The sequence below is a fragment of the Convolutriloba macropyga genome, chromosome 4 (assembly GCF_964194025.1).
Source record: "Convolutriloba macropyga chromosome 4, txConMacr16.3, whole genome shotgun sequence".
Classification (NCBI taxonomy): domain Eukaryota; kingdom Metazoa; phylum Xenacoelomorpha; order Acoela; family Convolutidae; genus Convolutriloba; species Convolutriloba macropyga.
This window is the reverse complement of record NC_134471.1, coordinates 45,196,062-45,218,922: the sequence shown is the minus strand read 5'-3', so window position 1 is coordinate 45,218,922 and position 22,861 is coordinate 45,196,062. Positions and strand designations below refer to the sequence as shown.

General features: G+C 32.5%; 3 protein-coding genes across 4 annotated transcripts in view; 2 read left to right on the top strand and 1 right to left on the bottom strand.

Annotated features, from left to right (window-relative positions):
* LOC142337704 (E3 ubiquitin-protein ligase RNF185-like) overlaps window positions 1-22,861 on the top strand; it is a 464,852-nt gene that overhangs the window by 362,293 nt on the left and 79,698 nt on the right. The window lies entirely within an intron of this gene.
* LOC142338452 (uncharacterized) overlaps window positions 1-22,861 on the top strand; it is a 147,636-nt gene that overhangs the window by 86,997 nt on the left and 37,778 nt on the right. The gene's annotated exons all lie outside the window — the stretch shown is intronic.
* LOC142338451 (uncharacterized) overlaps window positions 1-22,861 on the bottom strand; it is a 42,325-nt gene that overhangs the window by 2,030 nt on the left and 17,434 nt on the right. The window contains exons 3-5 of the mRNA XM_075388215.1: window positions 21,751-21,881; window positions 17,444-17,562; window positions 16,844-16,995 (exon numbers count right to left, since the gene is read on the bottom strand). Of these exons, the coding sequence (XP_075244330.1) occupies window positions 16,844-16,995; window positions 17,444-17,562; window positions 21,751-21,881 (402 nt within the window). The remainder of the gene's footprint in view (window positions 1-16,843; window positions 16,996-17,443; window positions 17,563-21,750; window positions 21,882-22,861) is intronic.

Below are 22,861 nucleotides of genomic sequence, written 5' to 3'. Positions count from 1 at the left end.
TCTTTTTTTTAGTCGTATGCCATTTAGTTGATCTCAGTGGTTTTAATTTCTTTGAAATTATATGTCCCGAAAAGAATTATTCTTATTATCAGCTTTTACCTTAGTCTTATTAAGAACAGGTCCTCTGCTCTCCCTTGAGGAGCAAATTTTAATCTTTCCATTGATTTTGTGACAATTGATGGTTTTTCGACATTGATTCAACGATTTTTTTAACAAAAAAGAATGATTTGTGTATATTTGCCTATATTTGTGGTTATTCTTTGGTTCCCTCTCATTTAATCAAGCTCAATTTTATATTTACACCGGCATTAAAAGAAAGCCCAGTTAACCAAATGGCTAACCCGAAAAGTAAAAGTTACCTTTTGAGGGCTCCCTAGCTCCTGTTATGAATACAATATTTAAATCGGTCTGAATGGGTTCTGACTTTTAAATTATTGTTGTTCATTAAAATTGTTATCAAAAAAGTTTATTTTATTTTTATTTTTCGGCATCCTTTTGATTTAATATTAGAAATCTGATTATTTTTCAACCTATTAACTTTAAGTGTCTGGGCATAGTGATTGCGTGAACACTAATATATTCTTATTTTGCTTGGACAAATTAGATGCCAATTTTCTGGATTCAATTTTACTCTCCTTTGAAACAGGAAGCCTAAGAATTTAAATACTTTGATTATCCAGCCGTTCTGTCGTGTTTGTGTAATCGAGTAAGTAGTGGAAAAAACAGGGGTTCCAGCCACCAGCGCAATTTGTCTCATCCCCCTCATGCTAGCCGCATTCGGGGAAATGAGCCAAATTGGACTGGTAACTGGAACCCCTGTTTTTTCCACTACTATATACACTATCGAAAATTAAATCAAAATTAAGCTTTAAACCCGCATGACCTTATAAATCTTAATTTTTGTCTCACTTGGTGATCCATTTAGGGTAGTGACCTGGTTAATCAATCATACTCGAGTAGTGGAAAAAACAGGGGTTCCAGCCGCCAGCCCAATTTCTCTCATCCCCCTCATGCTAGCCGCATTCGGGGAAATGAGCCAAATTGTACTGGTAACTGGAACCCTGTTTTTTTCCAAAACTATATACACTATCGAAAATTAAATCAAAATTAAGCTTCATCAAAACCCGCACACCCAGCTTGATCCGCACACTGCGCATAAATCCCTGTCTAAAATTATGCGCACCGTGTGCACCATGCGCATTATTTGATTTTTTTCAAGAAAAGATTATTAAATTTATACTTTTGGTTAAATATTTTGACCAATAAATACATAGATAGATAGATTTGGCTAATGATCTGGCAAATGATTTGACTAATGATTTGACTAATGATTAGGCTATTGATTTGGCTAATAATCTAGCTAATTATTAGGCTAATTATTTAACTAATATTTGACTAATGATTTGGCTAATGATTAGGCTAATGATTAGGCTAATAATATGACTAATGATTTGACTATTGATTTATAGATAGATTTTGTAATCTATTCTTTTAATAATTTATCTATATCTATACCTTTGGCTAATAATTTGGAAACTATTAGATAATATTTATAATACTCTGGTTCTTCTTTTATTTTATTAGCAGAATGAATACATTTAGATAAATCTATCTCCCCATGAAATCTTTTTATATGACCCTTTAACCCGCTAAAGCTAAAAATAGAAGAATAATATTCACACTTAACCTTATTTGAATTACATTCTTTACATATTGATTTCTTTTTATGAAAACATGTTATTTGTTTTATAACCTTACATTCATTACAAATTTTATATATTTTATCAAATGTGGTTTTAGTATTAGTAAAACTATATGAGGGGCTGGAGCTATAACTAGGGCTAGAGCTTGAACTGGCGCTAGAACTGGGAATAGATTTGGAACTAGGATTAGAACTAGAAGAACGATTAAAACTGGAATTGGAAGTGGGATTAGAATTAGAGCTGGAATTGGAACTGGGATTGGAACTGTGATTGGAAATAGAAATAGAATTAGAGCTAAAACTAGAATTGGCAATAGGAAATAGAATGGGAACTAGACTTAAAGCCAGAACTAGAACAATTTGAAACAATTCCCCTTATCTTTGAATGGTCTCCGTCCGTGGCATGCCAAGCAACTTTGTTGATACAACTTCCACTCAATGATTCATCCCCACATGCACACTCACTAATTTTATCCTTATGTTCTATGTTATAATGAAAAGCTAAAGTAAAAAGAGTTCCACATTTATAATTACACTCTAAACACTCTATAATGAATAATTTTAACTGGCCAAAATTTAAATTAAAAATATAGTATTATCTAGATTGAACAAACTTATTTAATTTTTCCTTACCCAACGTATTAAGAGTTTTATATTTATATCTTTTATCTATAATCTGATCATTACTCAATCCGGCTTTATCGCCACCGAAATTTATAATATTATCTCTAAATCTTTGATTATTTTTATATAGATTATTTAAATCATCTCTACCCTTTTTGTTTAAAGTACCAGTCTTGTTATTGATATATTCATCCGTCAGTGGGGTCCACCCTTGGCTAGGTTCATCCTTTCTCATCCGTGAAACGGCTGCACCGATCTGCGAAGCAGGTATCCTGATGGGTGAAACACTATCTGCCAAGCTGGTTTCCTGTCTTGTTAAGCAACCTTCTACTTCATCATCACCGTAACCATGACTGAATAATGTATTTGTTCTATTTAACATAGTACTTTTATGCATTGCTACATATGCAGCAGTTTTTAATGTTGTATCAGGACCCATATAATTATATATCATAAAACATGTACCTATGATTCCGCTTATGGCCGATACTGACTTTAGACCATGAGCTTTAACTGTCTCTTCAGTTAGAACATCATTCTGAATTTTAATACTTTTTGATGTAAGAAGTTTAATAAAATAGAGCTGATAATTATCTGCATTAAAAATATTTCTATCTCTGGCATTAGTCATTAGTGGTTTCATATAAGCTATAAGTTTATCTATCTCATCACTTTCTAATTTATCTTTTAAACTAATTTCTTTCAAGTCTAGGAAATCAACTCACGAGTCATATATCATATTTCTATTTCTGTCAATGATAATAAAGTTCTCTATTTCTTATTATACTTAATTATACCATAACCAAATTCATCAGACATTCCATCTGTACAATTATAGTAGCTACTATTTCAGTCATTAATTATTTCATAGAACTTATGTTCACATTTATATATTTCATTAAAACTTTTAAATAGATCTGCCCCATTATAAGTTGTTAAATAAATAGTATCACAACTCATTCGTGCTGTGTTAACTATCTGGGCTGGTTTATGACACTTTACAATCATTTTAGTATTATGATGTCTTCCTTCTGTAAAATAATGAACCATATCCCCATTTAACTTATTGCCCATATCATCAAGAACAATTACACTGTCTTTGAAATTAGGCATATTTTTTGATGTGATCATTTTTATAACACACATATTAAATTCAGCATATGGCTTGCCAGTTTCTAGGTTGATCCAATCTCTTTCATCTGTACATACTATGTTAATAGTCTTCTGATCTTGATCGGTGTAACCGCTTTGCTGATTTTGATCTTGATATAGATCTTGATCTAAGTATAACATTAAGTGTTGTCTAACAAAATAAGTCTTCCCCGTAATTACCACAATAAACAATATTATGTAATGGTGACTTTTCATATTCAAATCTCACTACACTTCTATTCATAAACCCGCCAAAGCTTTCTTCTAGTTTTGTAGATTTACTCGGTATTGAATGATATACTATATAACAAAACATAATTACGAAAATAAGTATAATAACTCCTTTCCCGATCTCCATTTTTATCATATAAAAATGCTTATCCTATCATTTTAGGAACTCAATAATAAATTTGGTATTGATAATAATGCTATGACTAATATCAGAAGCGAAGATATAGTTAAATTTAAAAATCTAACTCCAATTGAAATAGTAATGAGAGATCAGAAACTAGATAGTGTTTGTGATCCGCGAAGTGGTTTTGCAAGTCCCGGCGTCAACATTATTGTAAATCTACATCCACCTGATGGTACACATTGGGTTTTAGTAATAAGAAGAGAAGGTGGTCCTGTGTATTACTTTGATAGTTTTGGTGTTGAGACCCCACCATTATTCCTAGAAGAATATGTTAATCTAGGCTCTAATGAAAGAATACAACAAAATGATGAATCTTATTGTGGGGCTTTTTGTTTATATATGATCTATCTTATTGATAAAGGATTTAGAATAAAGAGTGCTCTCTATAATCTAATTAATCAAATTAAACGCCCGGGATGTATGATGAGTATTTGCGTTTGAGTTGTAAAGTTAAAGGTGAAGTTAAAGTTAAAGTTGAAGATAAAGTCGAAGTTGATGTTGATGATATTGATAATGTTAATACCACTGATAATGTCAATGAGAATGATATTGATAATGTTAAGGTTAATGATAGTGATAATGTCAATCAGGGAACCTGCTTTGCAGATGCCAATGTCATTGATAATGATAATGTTAATGTAAATGATTATGTTAATCAGTGAACCTGCTTAGAGGACCAAGGGCAAAGCCCTTTCGCAGATGTGAAAGATAATGAGAATTATAATGATAATTATGAGATTGTCTATCATGGAGGTAGTTATACTAATGGTGAAACATGGATGAAACCCAATCCACGAAGTGGCTTCACCAACAATATCTCTACCAGGGAACCTGCTTTGAAGATTATTGTTAATGATAGTCTACAATAATGGCTAGATGATGATAATATAATTGCCAAGGCCCCATTCCGAGAAAACTTCAGATGTGTAATTTCCGGTCATAGTGAATGTGGAAAAACATGCTTATTAAAGAAACTTTTTATAAGTAGTATACACTTTGATAGGCTATACATCATTGGTCCCACTGGTAATCAATATGATGATTTAAAGTATGAAGACGTCGTGTTTATTAAAGAAATAAAAGAACTACCCTCACCTGATAAACTACCTGAAAACTTAAAGAAACTCATGATATTTGATGATGTTGAACCTAAGGAACGAATTATTAAAGAATGCTTTTGTATAGGTAGACATATTAATTGTAATATGATAAATCTTAATCAAAATCTATTTTCTTTGGATGGACGTGGTGTTAGAGAGAATTGTAATCTAATTATTCTATTTCAACAAGAGGTTGTGTACTTCATCCATTACATAAAGACTTCTTTAATGAAAGTGAACTTGATTATAAAGATTTTGCTATTATAACTACTAAGGTATGGAAAGAACCATATAACTATCTTGTTTTTGATGTATATAAAAATAGTAATATTAATAGTACACTAAGAATTATTTGGGACAGGAAAGTTTTTTAGTTTAGTTATTCTCGATTAAGTCTATATCTAAGTCTAATTCTAAGTATAAGGATAAGTATACTTAGAATTATAAGGATAAGTATACTATGAGTAAGTATAAGTATAATTTAAATGTATAAGTATAATTTATATGAGTAAGTATAAGTATAATAATCTATACATATGAATATGACTAAATCTATATCAAATGTAAAGTAAATTTCAACGCATCACCATTGAAATCAATTGGTCTTCCAAGCTCATCTCTAACGTGAAACTCAATATATTCTATTCTTCCTTTTGTTACATTTTGATATAAGATATTAGTTGGTATAATATTTATCAAGTAGCCTGTTGGTTATGTTAGACTAAATAAAAGTATATAGTATGTCTGTGTTAATACCATTATCTTTTACACCAGATATAACCTTACAGTGATTGTTAATAGTACTAAAACCCATAATATAAATACTCTTTTGAGATGTTGTTTTACCTTGTTTATAAACTATTTTTTTAAATCCTAGTAACGATGCTATTGAGTTTTGTACATCAAAGCTAAGTGCACCTTGTTTTATTTCCAATATGCATTTCATTGTATTGTTATCGGGTTCTATTATAACATTACCCTTAGTTTCATCCTTTATTATTTCTGCTATTTCAATTAAGGCATATGCACCTGGTGTAATAGTTGATTATAACAATGGGATTCCTTTATAATTATAATTAAGAATAGATGTAATGTTTGAGCTAGAGTTAGAGTGAGGGATAGGGCTAGAGATAGAGTTAAAGTTAGAGTAAAAACTAGGAGCCTGAGGTAAAGCTTCACCATCATCTAAAACAGCACTAGCATACAAAAATTGATTATTCCTTCTATTCACATTAAACACTGAGTTATAAACCGATAATCTAATTAAACCTAATTTTGTTGTATTAAGTATAGGTTCACTGAAGTTAAACTTTTCTTTTGATTTTATCATTCTAAAGTTAAGTGTGTGTTCTTCTTTAGTTTTAGTTTGAGTTTCATGTATCTTTTATAGTTCCCATAAGATTAAGTCGTCAGTCATTTTTTAACTCATAAAAATGGACTCTAATTTGGAAACATCTTATGGTTATAACAATGATATACACAAAAGAAGATTAAAAAATTTAAACCAAACAATATAGCAACAATGAATTCGGTTAATACTAATATTAATATCATATCCAATAGAGAAGAGAACCATGTAAATATACATGATTCATATCTCGAGATAGAGTTTGTTGTATCAGATAATGCTGGTGGTGTATCTGCTAATAATGCTAATATCAGATTAGTTATTCAAGGTATGATGGCATTATTTACTTCAGTTGAGCTTGAAACTAGTGGTGGTAGGACTATTGAATATATAGAGCATTGTCATCCTAATCTATTGACGTATAATTTATTAACTAGTACTGATAATGAATATGAGAGTGATGTTGTTAGAAATCAAGGTAATAGAGATAGTCAACTTAAAGGTGATCATACTGCTGCATAACGAGGTAATATGTATATGATGGTTAAGATGAGTGATCTATTTGGTTTTGTGAATGACTTAGAAGTAATTAAATATGGGTTGGGATTTAAACTAATATTAAAAAAGAAATAATATTGATAAAGCTCTATTTGGAGTTAATGCTGGTGCTGATGCTGTAGCTAATGATAGTAATATAGATAATAGAGATATATCTTGTTGTGTACTTAGTATTGATCCTAGTAACGATAATATAATTAGTGTACAGAAAGGATTAAATAAAAAGAACAATATTGATTTTAGTTATTATGAAAGAAAGACATTTTTATTAGAAAGTGCCAAATGTTACTAACTTCTTGTTTGATCTTGGTATTGAAAGTGGTTTAGAAAGACCACAATATATAATAATTGGTTTTGAAAACAATAATATTAATGACGAAACTCATGATGCAAGTACATTTGATATAATGAAAGTTACTGAATATCATTGTAAGATTGTTAGTGAGTTTTATCCCGAGGATAGAATGAACATTAATTATGGTACTAATAATTATAATGAGGCTTTAAAAGATAAGGTTAGTTATAAAGAAGATTATAATGGATTACCTCACAATATTAAACCATATATAAATCATAGAACATTCAAAAGTAGTTATAGAAAATATGTATTTGATACTAGATATCAAAATGATCATTTAGGCCCACAACCAAGACAACTTACTTCAAATTTAGTGCTGCAGTTGCTGATGTTATATGTCATGCATTAGTATTAACTAGAAAGGTTATTAGTGTGAATAGTGATGGTAATAATCTCGTAGAAGGTTTGTCATATCTTAGTTATAGTTATAGCCATTGTTGTAGTTAATGTTTGAGTTATAGTCATTGTTATAGTCAATGTTGTAGCTCTGGCTCTAGTCAGAGTCATTATTATAGCTCTAAACTATTTCCTACTAGTCTTCACAAAACCTTTAGCATAAATAATATCTAAATTCTTTTTACTCTCTAGAGATAGACCTTTCGCTTCAAGCTTAGTCTTGGGTTTGGGTTTGGGCTTAGGCTCGCGTAGTGATTTGGGTTTAGGTTTAATTCTAGGTTTGCGTTTAGGTTGGGGAATCAAGAGCAAAGTTCTTTTAATAACAAAGGGATTATACTTTTTAACTTACATTACTTTTTATATATAGAAATATGAGTAACTTTAATAAGTTTAAAACTAATTCATTTTGCGTTGGTGGTAGACATTATAGTGATACTATTAATATTCAAAGGGTTATTACTTCAAAAGGTACTAAGATGTTAAAGTGATCCTTTACTATGTGTAGAAGGAATAAGTCAATGACTGTCAGTTATGCAACAATAGAAGCTGAGGGATTGAAGAAAGATTTCTTTAAAAAATTAGGTAAGGCTACAGTTAATTTTGGAAAGAAAGTTGCTAATAATCCGGTAAGCGCATTAGAAATAGCAAGTAAAATAGGAAGTGCAGCTGCAAGTAGAAACCCAGGAGCTGCTTTATCACCCACCCCTGATTTAATTGAATTTGCAATTACTGGTGAAGTTATAAGAGTAGTACAAAAAAGTAGAGGGTTATATTTAGGTACAAAGAAAAGATAATTAATTATAGATATAGATATAGACATAGATATATATGTAGATATAGATATAAATATAGATATAGATGTATATCTAAAGTAGATATAAGTCCTCATCTAACAATAGATATAACTCCACATCTAATAACAGATCTGGATCTAATCTTAACTATCTGCGAAGCAGGTTCCCTGATAATTATTGATACTAATATTATCATTACTAAATATAATATTATAACTAAAGACTAATAACTTCAGTATAAAAAAACAGTCGATTTATTTTTAACACTAAACTGTTTACTTAAAATATGCATTTGTGAATCCTTTATAATTTTATTTCTTATTGTTTGACAATGAACCACAAACAGTTGCTGTAGCAAAAGCTGATGGTACAGAATAAGGCAACCCTATGCCTGTTAATGCAACTGATGTTGATGTTGCAGTTGTTGCTATTGATGTTAATAGTATTTCTGTTATCTCAGCTACGTTAGTATAATTTTTTTATATCTACGTAACTTCTTATTATAATTATTAGTTTCAGTTTCATAAGAATTTCTATTATCTTTTATGTTAATAGCGGTATTAATTTTTTTATTAGCTAGGATTTTATCATTTATGTATTGTTCTGAGATGGAGTTAATATTGGGGTAAAGTAAAGGTGCACTGGGTTTAGTTTCTTCCATTTTAATTAACTATAATGTTTTGCTTTAGTAATAGTCATTGTCATTATCATAGTCATAGCCGAATTTATAGCCACAGTCATAGACATATTCATAGTCATAATCATAGTCATAGTCTTAGTCATAGATATTATCATTGTTATTGTCATTGTCATAGTCATAGCTATAGTCATAGTCATTGTCATAGATATTATCATAACTATATAGTAAAATATCTCTCAATTTCTTTCATGATATCCTCATGATTAAAATCATAATGCATCTCTAGTCTTTCTTGTTCTTTGTTGTCTACTAGTTTACTTTCTAATATTATAGGTTTTATATATTGTACTATTTTCTTTTTACTCTTTATAAGGGCTTCATCAACAGCAGAGTTAGTCTTTTTATTAACTTCTTCAAATTCCCTTGACCAGTAGCGAACATATCATCTGGGTGAATGTTAAAAGTATTTTGATTAAACTTATTATTATCAAATGCCTGTTTTAATTGATTATACTTAGAGATGGTATCACTAGCAACTTTATTACTAAACTTAACAGCATTTTTAACTTCATTTGCTGATTTAATGAATTCATTAATTAGTTCTTCATTAACTTGTATTTTGTTTAATTGTAATGTTTTAGTTGTAACTTTATCATAGTCACATTTTCTTAGTTCAGATATGTTTTTACTTAAAATATCAAATTTATTAGAAGAGGATTATAAAATACTTTCTGAATACTCTTTATTAACAACATCTTTTTCATCTAAGGGAGGGTGTACATTTGTAATTTTATAGGTATCCTTCATGTCAATGTTTTTGTTATCTTCTGGGAATAAATGATGGGCTTTAGTTAGTTTTGATGTTAATGCTGATGCTGATGCTTGTTTGTCATCTTTTTTTTTCTCTTGTCTATTTTAAAAACTGAATCTGCAAAGCAAGTTCCCTGATCTGCTACGCAGCAACTATGTTGATCTACCTCGTAGCTGACCGTAGGTCTATCCAGCTTGATGGCTTAAAAGTGTAACCTCTTCACAGATCAGAGAACCTGCTTCGCAGATGAACGAAGGTCTATATTTAAAGATTCCATAACATTATTACTAGAATCAAAATCAAACTCAGATTTTAGTAATACTTGTTCATAGTTTTTACCTTCTATTATCTCGCCAATAATATCTTCTATTCTATATGTTGGTGGCTGTGTTTTTAGAACTTTATTAACTTTAAATAATTTTCTTCCAATTAGAAGTGTATCCTTTAGAGAAAATGTTACGTTTGTCAGCTTTTCTGACATAATCACCGACCTTAAGCTTTGGTGTTGATTTGGTAGATTTAACATAGTATTTAACTTTATCAGGATTATTTGAAGCATCAACACGTGTCATTTTAATTGTTGAATGAATGTTATTGTTATAGGTTATTACTGCATCATTTAATATATTTACCCAATTACCATCAGCATTGACGAACATTGGTTTATTAATTATGTGTAATAGCGTTCTATTAAATCTCTCTATAAACACGGCCTTTTAATCACTGTATGTAGGATATAGTTCTGTCTCATATTTTTTATGTAAAGATTTAAAGGTTTTATTGTAAAACTCACTACCTCTATCTACCCATAACTTTTCTGGATTTCTATGTTCACCTAATACTGTTTTAAAACCATTAGTTATAGATAAACCAGATTTATTTCTTAATGGAATAGCCCATGCATGTTTTGTGATTATATCTAACTTATAAGTATTATTGTATTTACTTAGAGGAGACTTATCAATTAAATCAGCAGACCATGTTTCATCTTTATATAATGGAATAATTCTTTCTCTTCTAAAATTTGTTATTTGATGACTGAATACTTCTTCAGCTAAAAGTTGTTGTTCAGGTTTATTTGTGCCTTATTGTTGTTGTTTTTCCACCATATTTTATTTACCATAATTAAAAACAAATTTATGTAGTTTTTCTTGATTAGTAATATTCATTGATAACAGTTGTTTAGATACATTTAACATTTCATCATATAATCCATCATGACCCGCTTTTGTTTTATTATAGGCAATTCTAATCTTTCTATCAGAGAATTCTCTTCAGTGCTAGTTAAATCCTTACTAAATAAACCATCTTTTATTCCCAGTATACGTTTAATTGTTCTATATCTACTACTCCTCTTATCACCTTTTCCTATATCATAATTAATATCTTTTAAAGACCTTTTTAATATAGTTTCATCTTCCTCAAAATCATCATATATTACAAGAGGATTAGTAAGAAAGCTAATAAAGTCAGAAGAGAGTTCATATATATTAGCCTTAACTATAAAAGTATTATCCCGATAATCTATAACAATATCATTCATTTCGAATACCCCAGGACTTGAACCTTGATGAGGCATTAATCCTAATTGAGGGTTGGTCTGTTGAGTCATTAAAAAATAGTTTGACTAACGTCTTTATCGATTATAACCATTGAGTTATCTCGAGCTCTCTCTACAGCTTCATTGGACTTCATTAATGCTTCATTAGACATCATTATTGATTTGTCGTTCCGCGAAGCGTTTTCATCGATCTGGGAACCATCTTCAGCGATTGCCTTAGATTGTCTATCTAACTCTTGATTTTGCCAATCTATTGCTCTTAATGTTTGTTCACCTAATGCTAGGTTCCGTTCATTATGGGCCTGCCATGTTTCACTATTACCATTTAAATTTTTAGTTAGAAGATCAAATAACTCTTTTATTTCACCATAATATGTTCTTGCAATTTATTTTCTAATCTATTCTTTCTGTTTTCTTTTTCTAGTTTATTTAATTCTATTAGTTTATCTAGCCTAGTCAGTTGTTATATTTTGAAAAAAATGATGACGAAGCTTTCTTCAACTAATTGTTTTTATATACATAGATCAGGGAACCTGTCTCACAGATTACTATATAATCTAATAGCAGCTTCAATTAACTTTCTATCAGCTTTAATGGTTACTTCTAGAATATTTTTAGCTTATTGGTTTTTATCTAAATCTATTGATGCAGCATTAATTTTATTTACTAGATCTCTTTTGAATAGACACAGATTCTCATCAGGGGGATAGCTTTTAATTTTATTTACATAAAATCTTTTATCATCAAATGTTTTATAACTAATCTTACTTGTTTTTGTTGTTATCATGTTATAACCAACTTTTTGTATTCTTCGTTCATCTACAGTTCTCTGTGTGCTATACATTAGTGCATTATAATGCTCTTCATGTTTAGCATTGTTACATTTCTTTATTCCTTTCTCTTTAGTTTTATTGGGTAGTCTTTAAAGCTGTATGTCTTTGTTGACACAGCTGTAAACTCTTCTATTATTTTACTCCCCAATTCAAGTTTGAATTTGCCGGGGACATTATTATTAATTTTGATTGCTGCTTCTAGATTGGACAGATCCATGTGTTCGTCGGGTACATTACCCTCACTAACGCTTAATACAAAACTAACATTATCCATATAATGGAGCTGTAAATCCCTGAGAGATGGTTGAAGAATAATATAGAATACATCATACATGTGTAATTCACTTAATTCTAATATAGTAACATCTACATATACTGGAGAATCATATTCTACTTTTTTCATTATATATTCAATTTGGCTATAATCCATATATCTAGTTATATTTTTAAATGTTGATTTATTCATATTTTCATTATCTTTTCTTCATCGTGTAAGAACTTCTTACTTTGAAGGAAGTGTAGAGGATTCATGCACATTCTTCCATATTGTGAGTTGTTCATTAATTTCCTTACATCCTTTTCCGCTTCAGTTTTAGCTGTTGCTGTTTTACTAGTATTGTTTTGAATAGAGTCTCTGCATATATTATATTGTTTAAATTTAATTATTTTATGAATTTTAGTTACCTTTACACTCATTTTAACATAGAGCTTTCTTTAACATCTTATAATGAACCATATATTCTGTTTTGTTGTTTTGGTCTTTTTTCTTTTATTGGGCATTAATGCAAGTTGATCTGTTCTATCTTTACAACTTTTAGTAAAATTAATATGACAAACTATAGAGTAACCATGATCACTATCATCTGGAGTATTTAATATAAAATCTAGAGATGTGTTAAAGTACTCGAAGTCCTTATAAGGTAACTTTTGCATCATTGCATAGCCGTATAGGTTGTTCGCGTCTATGTACCAGATGGATCTATTGCGATTACTATTACTATTACTATTGCTGTTAATACGGTTACTACTATTGCTATGGGAATTCTTCCATGTTTCAGCATTACTAATACTGTTAACATATCTATCACTCATTATACCACATATACAACCTCTCTTTGCTTCAACGAAATCATCGAGCACTTTTTTATCTTGCAATGTATCTAATGTAACACAACTTGACATTAACCAACAATCAAAACTATAACCTGGGAGACCTAAATAGTGTAGAGGGTTGAGAAAAAATTCTTTCATACTTAATTTAACATATTCATTCAAGCAATTGTCTAATATTTCCACATCATTCTGTGAATACACCATAGTTAGATCTTTACCAGTTTTATAATTGTTGTCTTTGTTAAAGTTATCGACTTCTTCTTGTGTTGGTACTTTATTTATATAATGTTTTAGTTTTACAATGATATATCTTTGCCATTTTGATCTAGAGGCATAGCTAAGAAGTTATAACTATCTAAGAATTTAAGACAACCAATGCTAAACATTTTAGACTTACCAGCAGCTAGTAGTATGTTATCTACTTTTCTTTTATCATTATTCTCTTTAAAGAGTTCACTATATAGTAGACTGAAATCATAACCAGAGCCATTCTGGAATATTACAGGAATGTAATTGTTTTGCAGGAAAGTTTTGTTGTTTGTACCTCAGCTTACACATTTTTCATGCTGGCCCTCTATATTTACCAGTTTCATGACAGTGATCTCTTAGTTTATCAATACATGTTTTACCACATATATGACAAGTGTTATTGGCTTCATGATATAATTTATCTTCTTTATTAAAGACCATCTTATCATTACGCTTGAAACTATTCTCTGTTTCTATTTCTAATAGATCGCTAGCAAATCTTTTGATACAATCAAGACCGAAGTGGTTTTTGAAATTACTTTGCCAGATGTAACCCACACCTATTGGTATGTGTTCAGCTATTACATATTTATTGCTGTTAGTTGTGACATCGACAACACAACATTCTATATCATCGGTTATAATATTTTTTACTTTCTGACGTTTATGTTCATTTTTAAAAGTAATTTCTTCTTCTTAAGACAAACAATTTCTGCTTTGAAAGAGCGGCTACATTCGTGTTTGTCGTATTTAATTTGAGAGTTAAACCAACATGTGATATCTTTTCTGTTTTTTTTTAAATCATCCACTGGTTTAAACAATTCTACTTTACCCTCACCACAAGGCAAGTATACTCAAATGTTAATATTGTACAATTTCCGAATTTTTATTATAAAAGCAAAGTCATCTTCATGTTGTTGTCTTGGTTCAATTAAATTATTTACATATTTACTCTCAAGTGTTGCATGGCCCATAGCGGGATGTAGCCGAGCAGTAATAGTTAGATGTAGGCAGTTGTATTTGGAATTGCGTATATTTAATATTGATTTAGAGTTTTTGAGATCGGGGGTAAATCTATATAACTACCAATACTTGCTTTAGTTGGTTCAAGATTTGTCTGAATACTTCTTAATCCGAGAAACTCAAAGTCATAAACATAACCCTCATTTATTTCTTTTTCGAATTTTAGCCACTGGGTGAAGTCACCAAATTCATATATAGCATTATTAAAACTATAGTCAGTGTGGAAAAATATTTTTGTGGTCCTAACTTACTCTTTGGTTCTCTTCTTGTACTCACACTGGGATATGATCTTATATTTAAAACCCTTAACTTTTCTAAACTGAAAACAACTTTTCTTCTAAAGAGTTATTAATAGCTTCACCTATATCTTCAATGTAATTTCCAGCTTTATCAGTAATACAAAATTCTTTCAAGTTATGGCTAGAGTTTATATCAAAGTATTCTGTGTTTTTTAGATACCTGCAATTATGACTATATGAGTGAGTAGTTAGTGCTATTATTTTTTCAAATTCTGCATGACATTCTTTACATTCAAACTTAATTCCAGAGTAGATACTATCTTCAGTTTTAGTTTTAAGTTTAGTAATGGGTTTAGTTTTAATAATATCTTTGGTGTTATCTTTAGTTTAAGTAGAAGGTTTGGGATAAATAAGCTCATCATCCGAATCGTACATTCTCTCCATGTTTTTACCTGGAACTCAGTTATAGCCCCATCATCATCAGAATCAAACAATTTCTCTAACAATTCTTTAGGTTTCGAATCGTTTGATTTGCCGGTATAAAATCTTCTTTGTTTCAAAGGATAATTTGCAGACATCACAAGAAGTTCAAATTTGAGACATTACTGTTTGTTGAGTGAGACATGGTGTATTTTATTAGGGAAAAATTTGGAAATAATTTTTCGAAAATGAAATATGAAGTGTGATAAGTTTAAAAATAATCCTTGGAAAGAATGTTGTAATGATTGCAAACAGTTGGAATATTGTTGTTATTTAAGCAAGGATATAGTTAAGGCAAAAGATTGTATTAAACATTTAAGAGAACATTATGTTAATCCAAATCAATATCTAGAGTGTAATATGTGTAAATTTTATGAGCATATTTCTTTCTTTAATTTGAGAAATGGAAGATGCAGATTGTGCATCTATTTTAGTAGATATAGATTCACCCCTATTATAAATCAGTTCAGAGAGCATGTTTGTAAATATAATATTACTGCGGCCGGTTCTCCCTGATCGGCGAAGCCGTTTCAGGGATTGGATTTAACATTGGGCTCTAAGTAAAAGTGGAATTAATTTCACATAAATATTGGCAAATTGTAGGTGTGTGGATCATGTGGGTTATACGTCTTTAAATTTGATTTTATTTTTATCACTCTGTAAGCGTGATAAATAGTGATTTTGAACTGGGGTATCACTCCTAGTTTTTTTAGTGAAGTGAAAGTCATGATGAATAGCCTTGTTTTTGTAGTGAAGTGAAAGCCATGTTGAATAGCCAAAAAGTGCCATGGAGAATAAAGGTCCACTCCTGGAGAATTATTCTAGAACATTCTTTAAGAAGTAACCTGTTACGCGTTACGACTATGTAGTATAGATGTTGTTACGCGTTACTATTATAATGTAATATAGAATTTGTTACGCGTTACTGACCAACCAATGAGAATGAAGATTAGTTACTGAGCACGAGGAAATCAATGAATTTTGTTACAAGCTACTGGTTGTTACGCCACATAAGCAGCTTTTACTCCATGCTTTATTTTTGTAACGAGCTACTGCATTTTGGAAACCGTATGTGCTTGTTACAAGCTACTGCAATCCAAGCATAGTTTACCACTTTAGGCCTGGCACGAGGGGGATGAGACAAAAATTAAGATTTATAAGGTCATGCGGGTTTAAAGCTTAATTTTGATTTAATTTTCGATAGTGTATATAGTATTGGAAAAAACAGGGGTTACAGTTACCAGTACAATTTGGCTCATTTCCCCGAATGCGGCTAGCATGAGGGGGGTGAGAGAAATTGGGCTGGTGGCTGGAACCCCTGTTTTTTTTCCACTACTCGAGTATGATTGATGAACCAGGTCACTACCCTAAATGGATCACCAAGTCAATTTATCAGTTCTTATCAATAATATAAAACAGAACGGAAACATTCGTTATATGAAACAACCTGTTTGACTTCTGATTTCTCCAAATGTGGAATTAGGTCGTCCAATAGGGCAATATTGACAATCTTAGTCTGCTCCGTGGCATCTTTAGTAGATAAGTTGCACGAGGTGCCGTTAGCAGGTGTCGTCACTGAATGACCCATATTTGCGTCATCTGTAAGTTTGCACAACATATTTGAAATTTTTATAACTGATTAATTGAAATACAATCTTACAACTTGTTCCTATAACCATAAAGGGGTAACCATAAAAACTAATTGCGTTAAGCAAAAAATTGCCATTTTTCCCAATGAAAAAGTTGACAAATTTCAACGAACGAAAAGGATAACAAGATGGGCTTGTTATGAATGATTTGAGCTGCCCATTTCAATTGGCCAACAATAACCTATTAAAACAAAATTCAGAGCGCTAAAGATTGGTGGTTGGTAATTTGTGAACTAATTATATTTTGATCAATCAAACAAGAGTATCACCGATTCTGGACAAAGCGATCTCATATTAGTCTGGGAGTGACCTCAATCTGGGAATAATTCTTGTATCTTAAATGTCAAAAACTTGAGGAGCAAAGAAATTCTCGCCAATAATTTATTCACTAGTTTTACCTGGGATTGTCATAAGTACACATTGATGTCTTTTGTCCATGAGTGCATAAGGGAAGATTGTCACTTTGTCCGCTAGTTTGTTCACTCCCACCGAAGCCTTCAACACTCGCCACGTATCCTAACACCAACACCTCTAATTTGATTGAAGCTAACTAGTTTTGTGTTCAATAGGAAAACGTCATTGGAGATTGTTTTCAATAAGTTAAGAATTATTTTCGCATCTTAACTCCAAATTTCACGGACTTGTTTCAAAGCTCGGCTAGGTTTCGATTTTTTTAACCCGGGTTGAGGTGCCATACTGAATTGACTCCGATCAGACCCAAATCAAGCGCGCACGTTTTGTTTCTGAGGGAGGTCTGGAAATAGGTTTGAGCGCACATAAGTAAGGACAATGATGTGATTTGGATGTGAATAGAGATCACTTCGGTCTTGCAATGGTCTGATCAATGATGTGATTTGGATCTGAATAGAGATCACTTCGGTCTTGCAATGGTCTGATCAATGATGTGATTTGGATCTGAATAGAGATCACTTCGGTCTTGCAATTGTCTGATCAATGATCTGATTTGGATCTGAATAGAGATCACTTCGGTCTTGCAATGGTCTGATCAATGATGTGATTTGGATGTGAATAGAGATCACTTCGGTCTTGCAATGGTCTGATCAATGATGTGATTTCGATCGGAATAGAGGTCACTTCGGTCTTGCAATGGTCTGATCAATGATCTGATTTGGATCTGAATAGAGATCACTTCGGTCTTGCAATGGTCTGATCAATGATGTGATTTGGATCTGAATAGAGGTCACTTCGGTCTTGCAATGCTCTGATCAATGATCTGATTTGGATCTGAATAGAGATCACTTCGGTCTTGCAATGATCTGATCAATGATGTGATTTGGATCTGAATAGAGATCACTTCGGTCTTGCAATGGTCTGATCAATGATGTGATTTGGATCTGAATAGAGGTCACTTCGGTCTTGCAATGGTCTGATCAATGATCTGATTTGGATCTGAATAGAGATCACTTCGGTCTTGCAATGGTCTGATCAATGATGTGATTTGGATCTGAATAGAGATCACTTCGGTCTTGCAATGGTTTGATCAATGATGTGATTTGGATCTGAAGAGAGATCACTTCGGTCTTGCAATGGTCTGATCAATGATGTGATTTCGATCTGAATAGAGGTCACTTCGGTCTTGCAATGGTCTGATCAATGATCTGATTTGGATCTGAATAGAGATCACTTCGGTCTTGCAATGGTCTGATCAATGATGTGATTTGGATCTGAATAGAGATCACTTCGGTCTTGCAATGGTCTGATCAATGATGTGATTTGGATCTGAATAGAGGTCACTTCGGTCTTGCAATGGTCTGATCAATGATCTGATTTGGATCTGAATAGAGATCACTTCGGTCTTGCAATGGTCTGATCAATGATGTGATTTGGATCTGAATAGAGATCACTTCGGTCTTGCAATGGTTTGATCAATGATGTGATTTGGATCTGAAGAGAGATCACTTCGGTCTTGCAATGGTCTGATCAATGATGTGATTTCGATCTGAATAGAGGTCACTTCGGTCTTGCAATGGTCTGATCAATGATCTGATTTGGATCTGAATAGAGATCACTTCGGTCTTGCAATGGTCTGATCAATGATGTGATTTGGATCTGAATAGAGATCACATCGGTCTTGCAATGGTCTGATCAATGATGTGATTTGGATCTGAATAGAGGTCACTTCGGTCTTGCAATGGTCTGATCAATGATCTGATTTGGATCTGAATAGAGATCACTTCGGTCTTGCAATGGTCTGATCAATGATGTGATTTGGATCTGAATAGAGATCACTTCGGTCTTGCAATGGTTTGATCAATGATGTGATTTGGATCTGAAGAGAGATCACTTCGGTCTTGCAATGGTCTGATCAATGATGTGATTTCGATCTGAATAGAGGTCACTTCGGTCTTGCAATGGTCTGATCAATGATCTGATTTGGATCTGAATAGAGATCACTTCGGTCTTGCAATGGTCTGATCAATGATGTGATTTGGATCTGAATAGAGATCACTTCGGTCTTGCAATGGTCTGATCAATGATGTGATTTGGATGTGAATAGAGATCACTTCGGTCTTGCAACGGTCTGATCAATGATGTGATTTCGATCGGAATAGAGGTCACTTCGGTCTTGCAATTGTCTGATCAATGATCTGATTTGGATCTGAATAGAGATCACTTCGGTCTTGCAATGGTCTGATCAATGATCTGATTTGGATCTGAATAGAGATCACTTCGGTCTTGCAATGGTCTGATCAATGATGTGATTTCGATCTGAATAGAGGTCACTTCGGTCTTGCATTGGTCTGATCAATGATGTGATTTGGATCTGAATAGAGATCACTTCGGTCTTGCAATGGTCTGATCAATGATGTGATTTGGATGTGAATAGAGATCACTTCGGTCTTGCAATGGTCTGATCAATGATGTGATTTCGATCGGAATAGAGGTCACTTCGGTCTTGCAATGGTCTGATCAATGATCTGATTTGGATCTGAATAGAGATCACTTCGGTCTTGCAATGGTCTGATCAATGATGTGATTTGGATCTGAATAGAGGTCACTTCGGTCTTGCAATGCTCTGATCAATGATCTGATTTGGATCTGAATAGAGATCACTTCGGTCTTGCAATGATCTGATCAATGATGTGATTTGGATCTGAATAGAGATCACTTCGGTCTTGCAATGGTCTGATCAATGATGTGATTTGGATCTGAATAGAGGTCACTTCGGTCTTGCAATGGTCTGATCAATGATCTGATTTGGATCTGAATAGAGATCACTTCGGTCTTGCAATGGTCTGATCAATGATGTGATTTGGATCTGAATAGAGATCACTTCGGTCTTGCAATGGTTTGATCAATGATGTGATTTGGATCTGAAGAGAGATCACTTCGGTCTTGCAATGGTCTGATCAATGATGTGATTTCGATCTGAATAGAGGTCACTTCGGTCTTGCAATGGTCTGATCAATGATGTGATTTGGATCTGAATAGAGATCACTTCGGTCTTGCAATGGTTTGATCAATGATGTGATTTGGATCTGAAGAGAGATCACTTCGGTCTTGCAATGGTCTGATCAATGATGTGATTTCGATCTGAATAGAGGTCACTTCGGTCTTGCAATGGTCTGATCAATGATCTGATTTGGATCTGAATAGAGATCACTTCGGTCTTGCATTGGTCTGATCAATGATGTGATTTAGATCTGAATAGAGATCACTTCGGTCTTGCAATTGTCTGATCAATGATCTGATTTGGATCTGAATAGAGATCACTTCGGTCTTGCAATGGTCTGATCAATGTTCTGATTTGGATCTGAATAGAGATCACTTCGGTCTTGCAATGGTCTGATCAATGATGTGATTTCGATCTGAATAGTGGTCACTTTGGTCTTGCAATGGTCTGATCAATGGTCTGATTTGGATCTCAATAGAGATCACTTCGGTCTTGCAATGGTCTGATCAGTGATGTGATTTGGATCTGAATAGAGATCACTTCGGTCTTGCATTGGTCTGATCAATGATGTGATTTAGATCTGAATAGAGATCATTTCGGTCTTGCAATTGTCTGATCAATGATCTGATTTGGATCTGAATAGAGATCACTTCGGTCTTGCAATGGTCTGATCAATGATCTGATTTGGATCTGAATAGAGATCACTTCGGTCTTGCAATGGTCTGATCAATGATGTGATTTCGATCTGAATAGAGGTCACTTCGGTCTTGCAATGGTCTGATCAATGATCTGATTTGGATCTGAATAGAGATCACTTCGGTCTTGCAATGGTCTGATCAATGATGTGATTTGGATCTGAATAGAGATCACTTCGGTCTTGCATTGGTCTGATCAATGATGTGATTTAGATCTGAATAGCGATCACTTCGGTCTTGCAATTGTCTGATCAATGATCTGATTTGGATCTGAATAGAGATCACTTCGGTCTTGCAATGGTCTGATCAATGATGTGATTTCGATCTGAATAGAGGTCACTTCGGTCTTGCAATGGTCTGATCAATGATCTGATTTGGATCTGAATAGAGATCACTTCGGTCTTGCAATGGTCTGATCAATGATGTGATTTGGATCTGAATAGAGATCACTTCGGTCTTGCAATGGTCTGATCAATTATCTGATTTGGGTCTGATAAGAAGTCATTTCGGTCTGTCACCCCAAACTGACCATAAATTTAACCACCTGATCAAATTGTATGAAATGCTTCAAATTAAAGTTGGTATTTTCTCTTCCATATTTGGTTCGAATCCAAATACTCTGCGTCCCAGTTTAGCAGCACTGACTGTGTACATGCCCATGTGTGCCCCAATGTCTATCAGAGCTGCCTTTGGGTATCTGGGAAGGATATCTCCAAACAATTGAACCTTCGCCATCATTTCCCACTCTTTCTCCCTTGATTGATTTTAAACATTTTCATTGAAAAATTTAAAGGTTAAGAAAAGCAAAATATTGATTGAAAAAACAAAAGACTGCAACAGTAGCAGAAACTTTATTCGTATTTCAATCTACGCAAATTTTCATTTTTTTTATTAAAAAACGAACACTGAATTGTCTTTCAGAGAAAAATAACATCTACTTACCTCTGAGAGTAAAGTTCAATAAAATCTACGATAGGGGAGGACCAGGTTGAAGTCCCAGACTAATTCAACCTCCCTTGTCCAGATTCTGTTTATACGATAAAATATAAACAGAAAAATTTTATCCCGGGATGAAGAACCTAATAATCATACTAAATCAAAAATTTATAATTATACTAAGTCATAAATGATTCATAGTAATCATTCTAAATCATATATAATTTTTGTGGAATCTTGACAATCTTGCTAAGATCATACAAAAAATTTTACTATGCTCAAATTCAACCAAAGAAACAAGTGTGAACAAAGGTTAAGCTGGAAAGCGTAAAAATCGACAAAAAGACGCTTACATGTACCAAGCCATCCTAGTAATCATGCTCAGTCATATATAGCTCTTATGGAAACTTAGAACTCATACTAAGTTCGTACAAAAAACTTTCTATGCGTAAATTAAAACAAACCAACGAGCGTGAGCAAAGGTTAAGCTAGAAACCAAAAACTGAAGCAACTGCTATTGCACAAAGGGAACCATCTTAGTAATCATACCAAGTCCTATAAAGTTACTACCAAAAATTTCAAAAATTCACGAATGTCTTAAGAACCTTTAAAACGAGGTTCATTTCCACAACTGAATTCAATTACTGTGTTAAGGTCTAGACTGTTATGAACGATTCAAGCTCTGTTTAATAACTACTTTTGTAAAATATGATTTCTGGTTTTCTTTAGGGCCTGAAGAAAAATTTATGAGATCGAACCTTAGCTTTGCA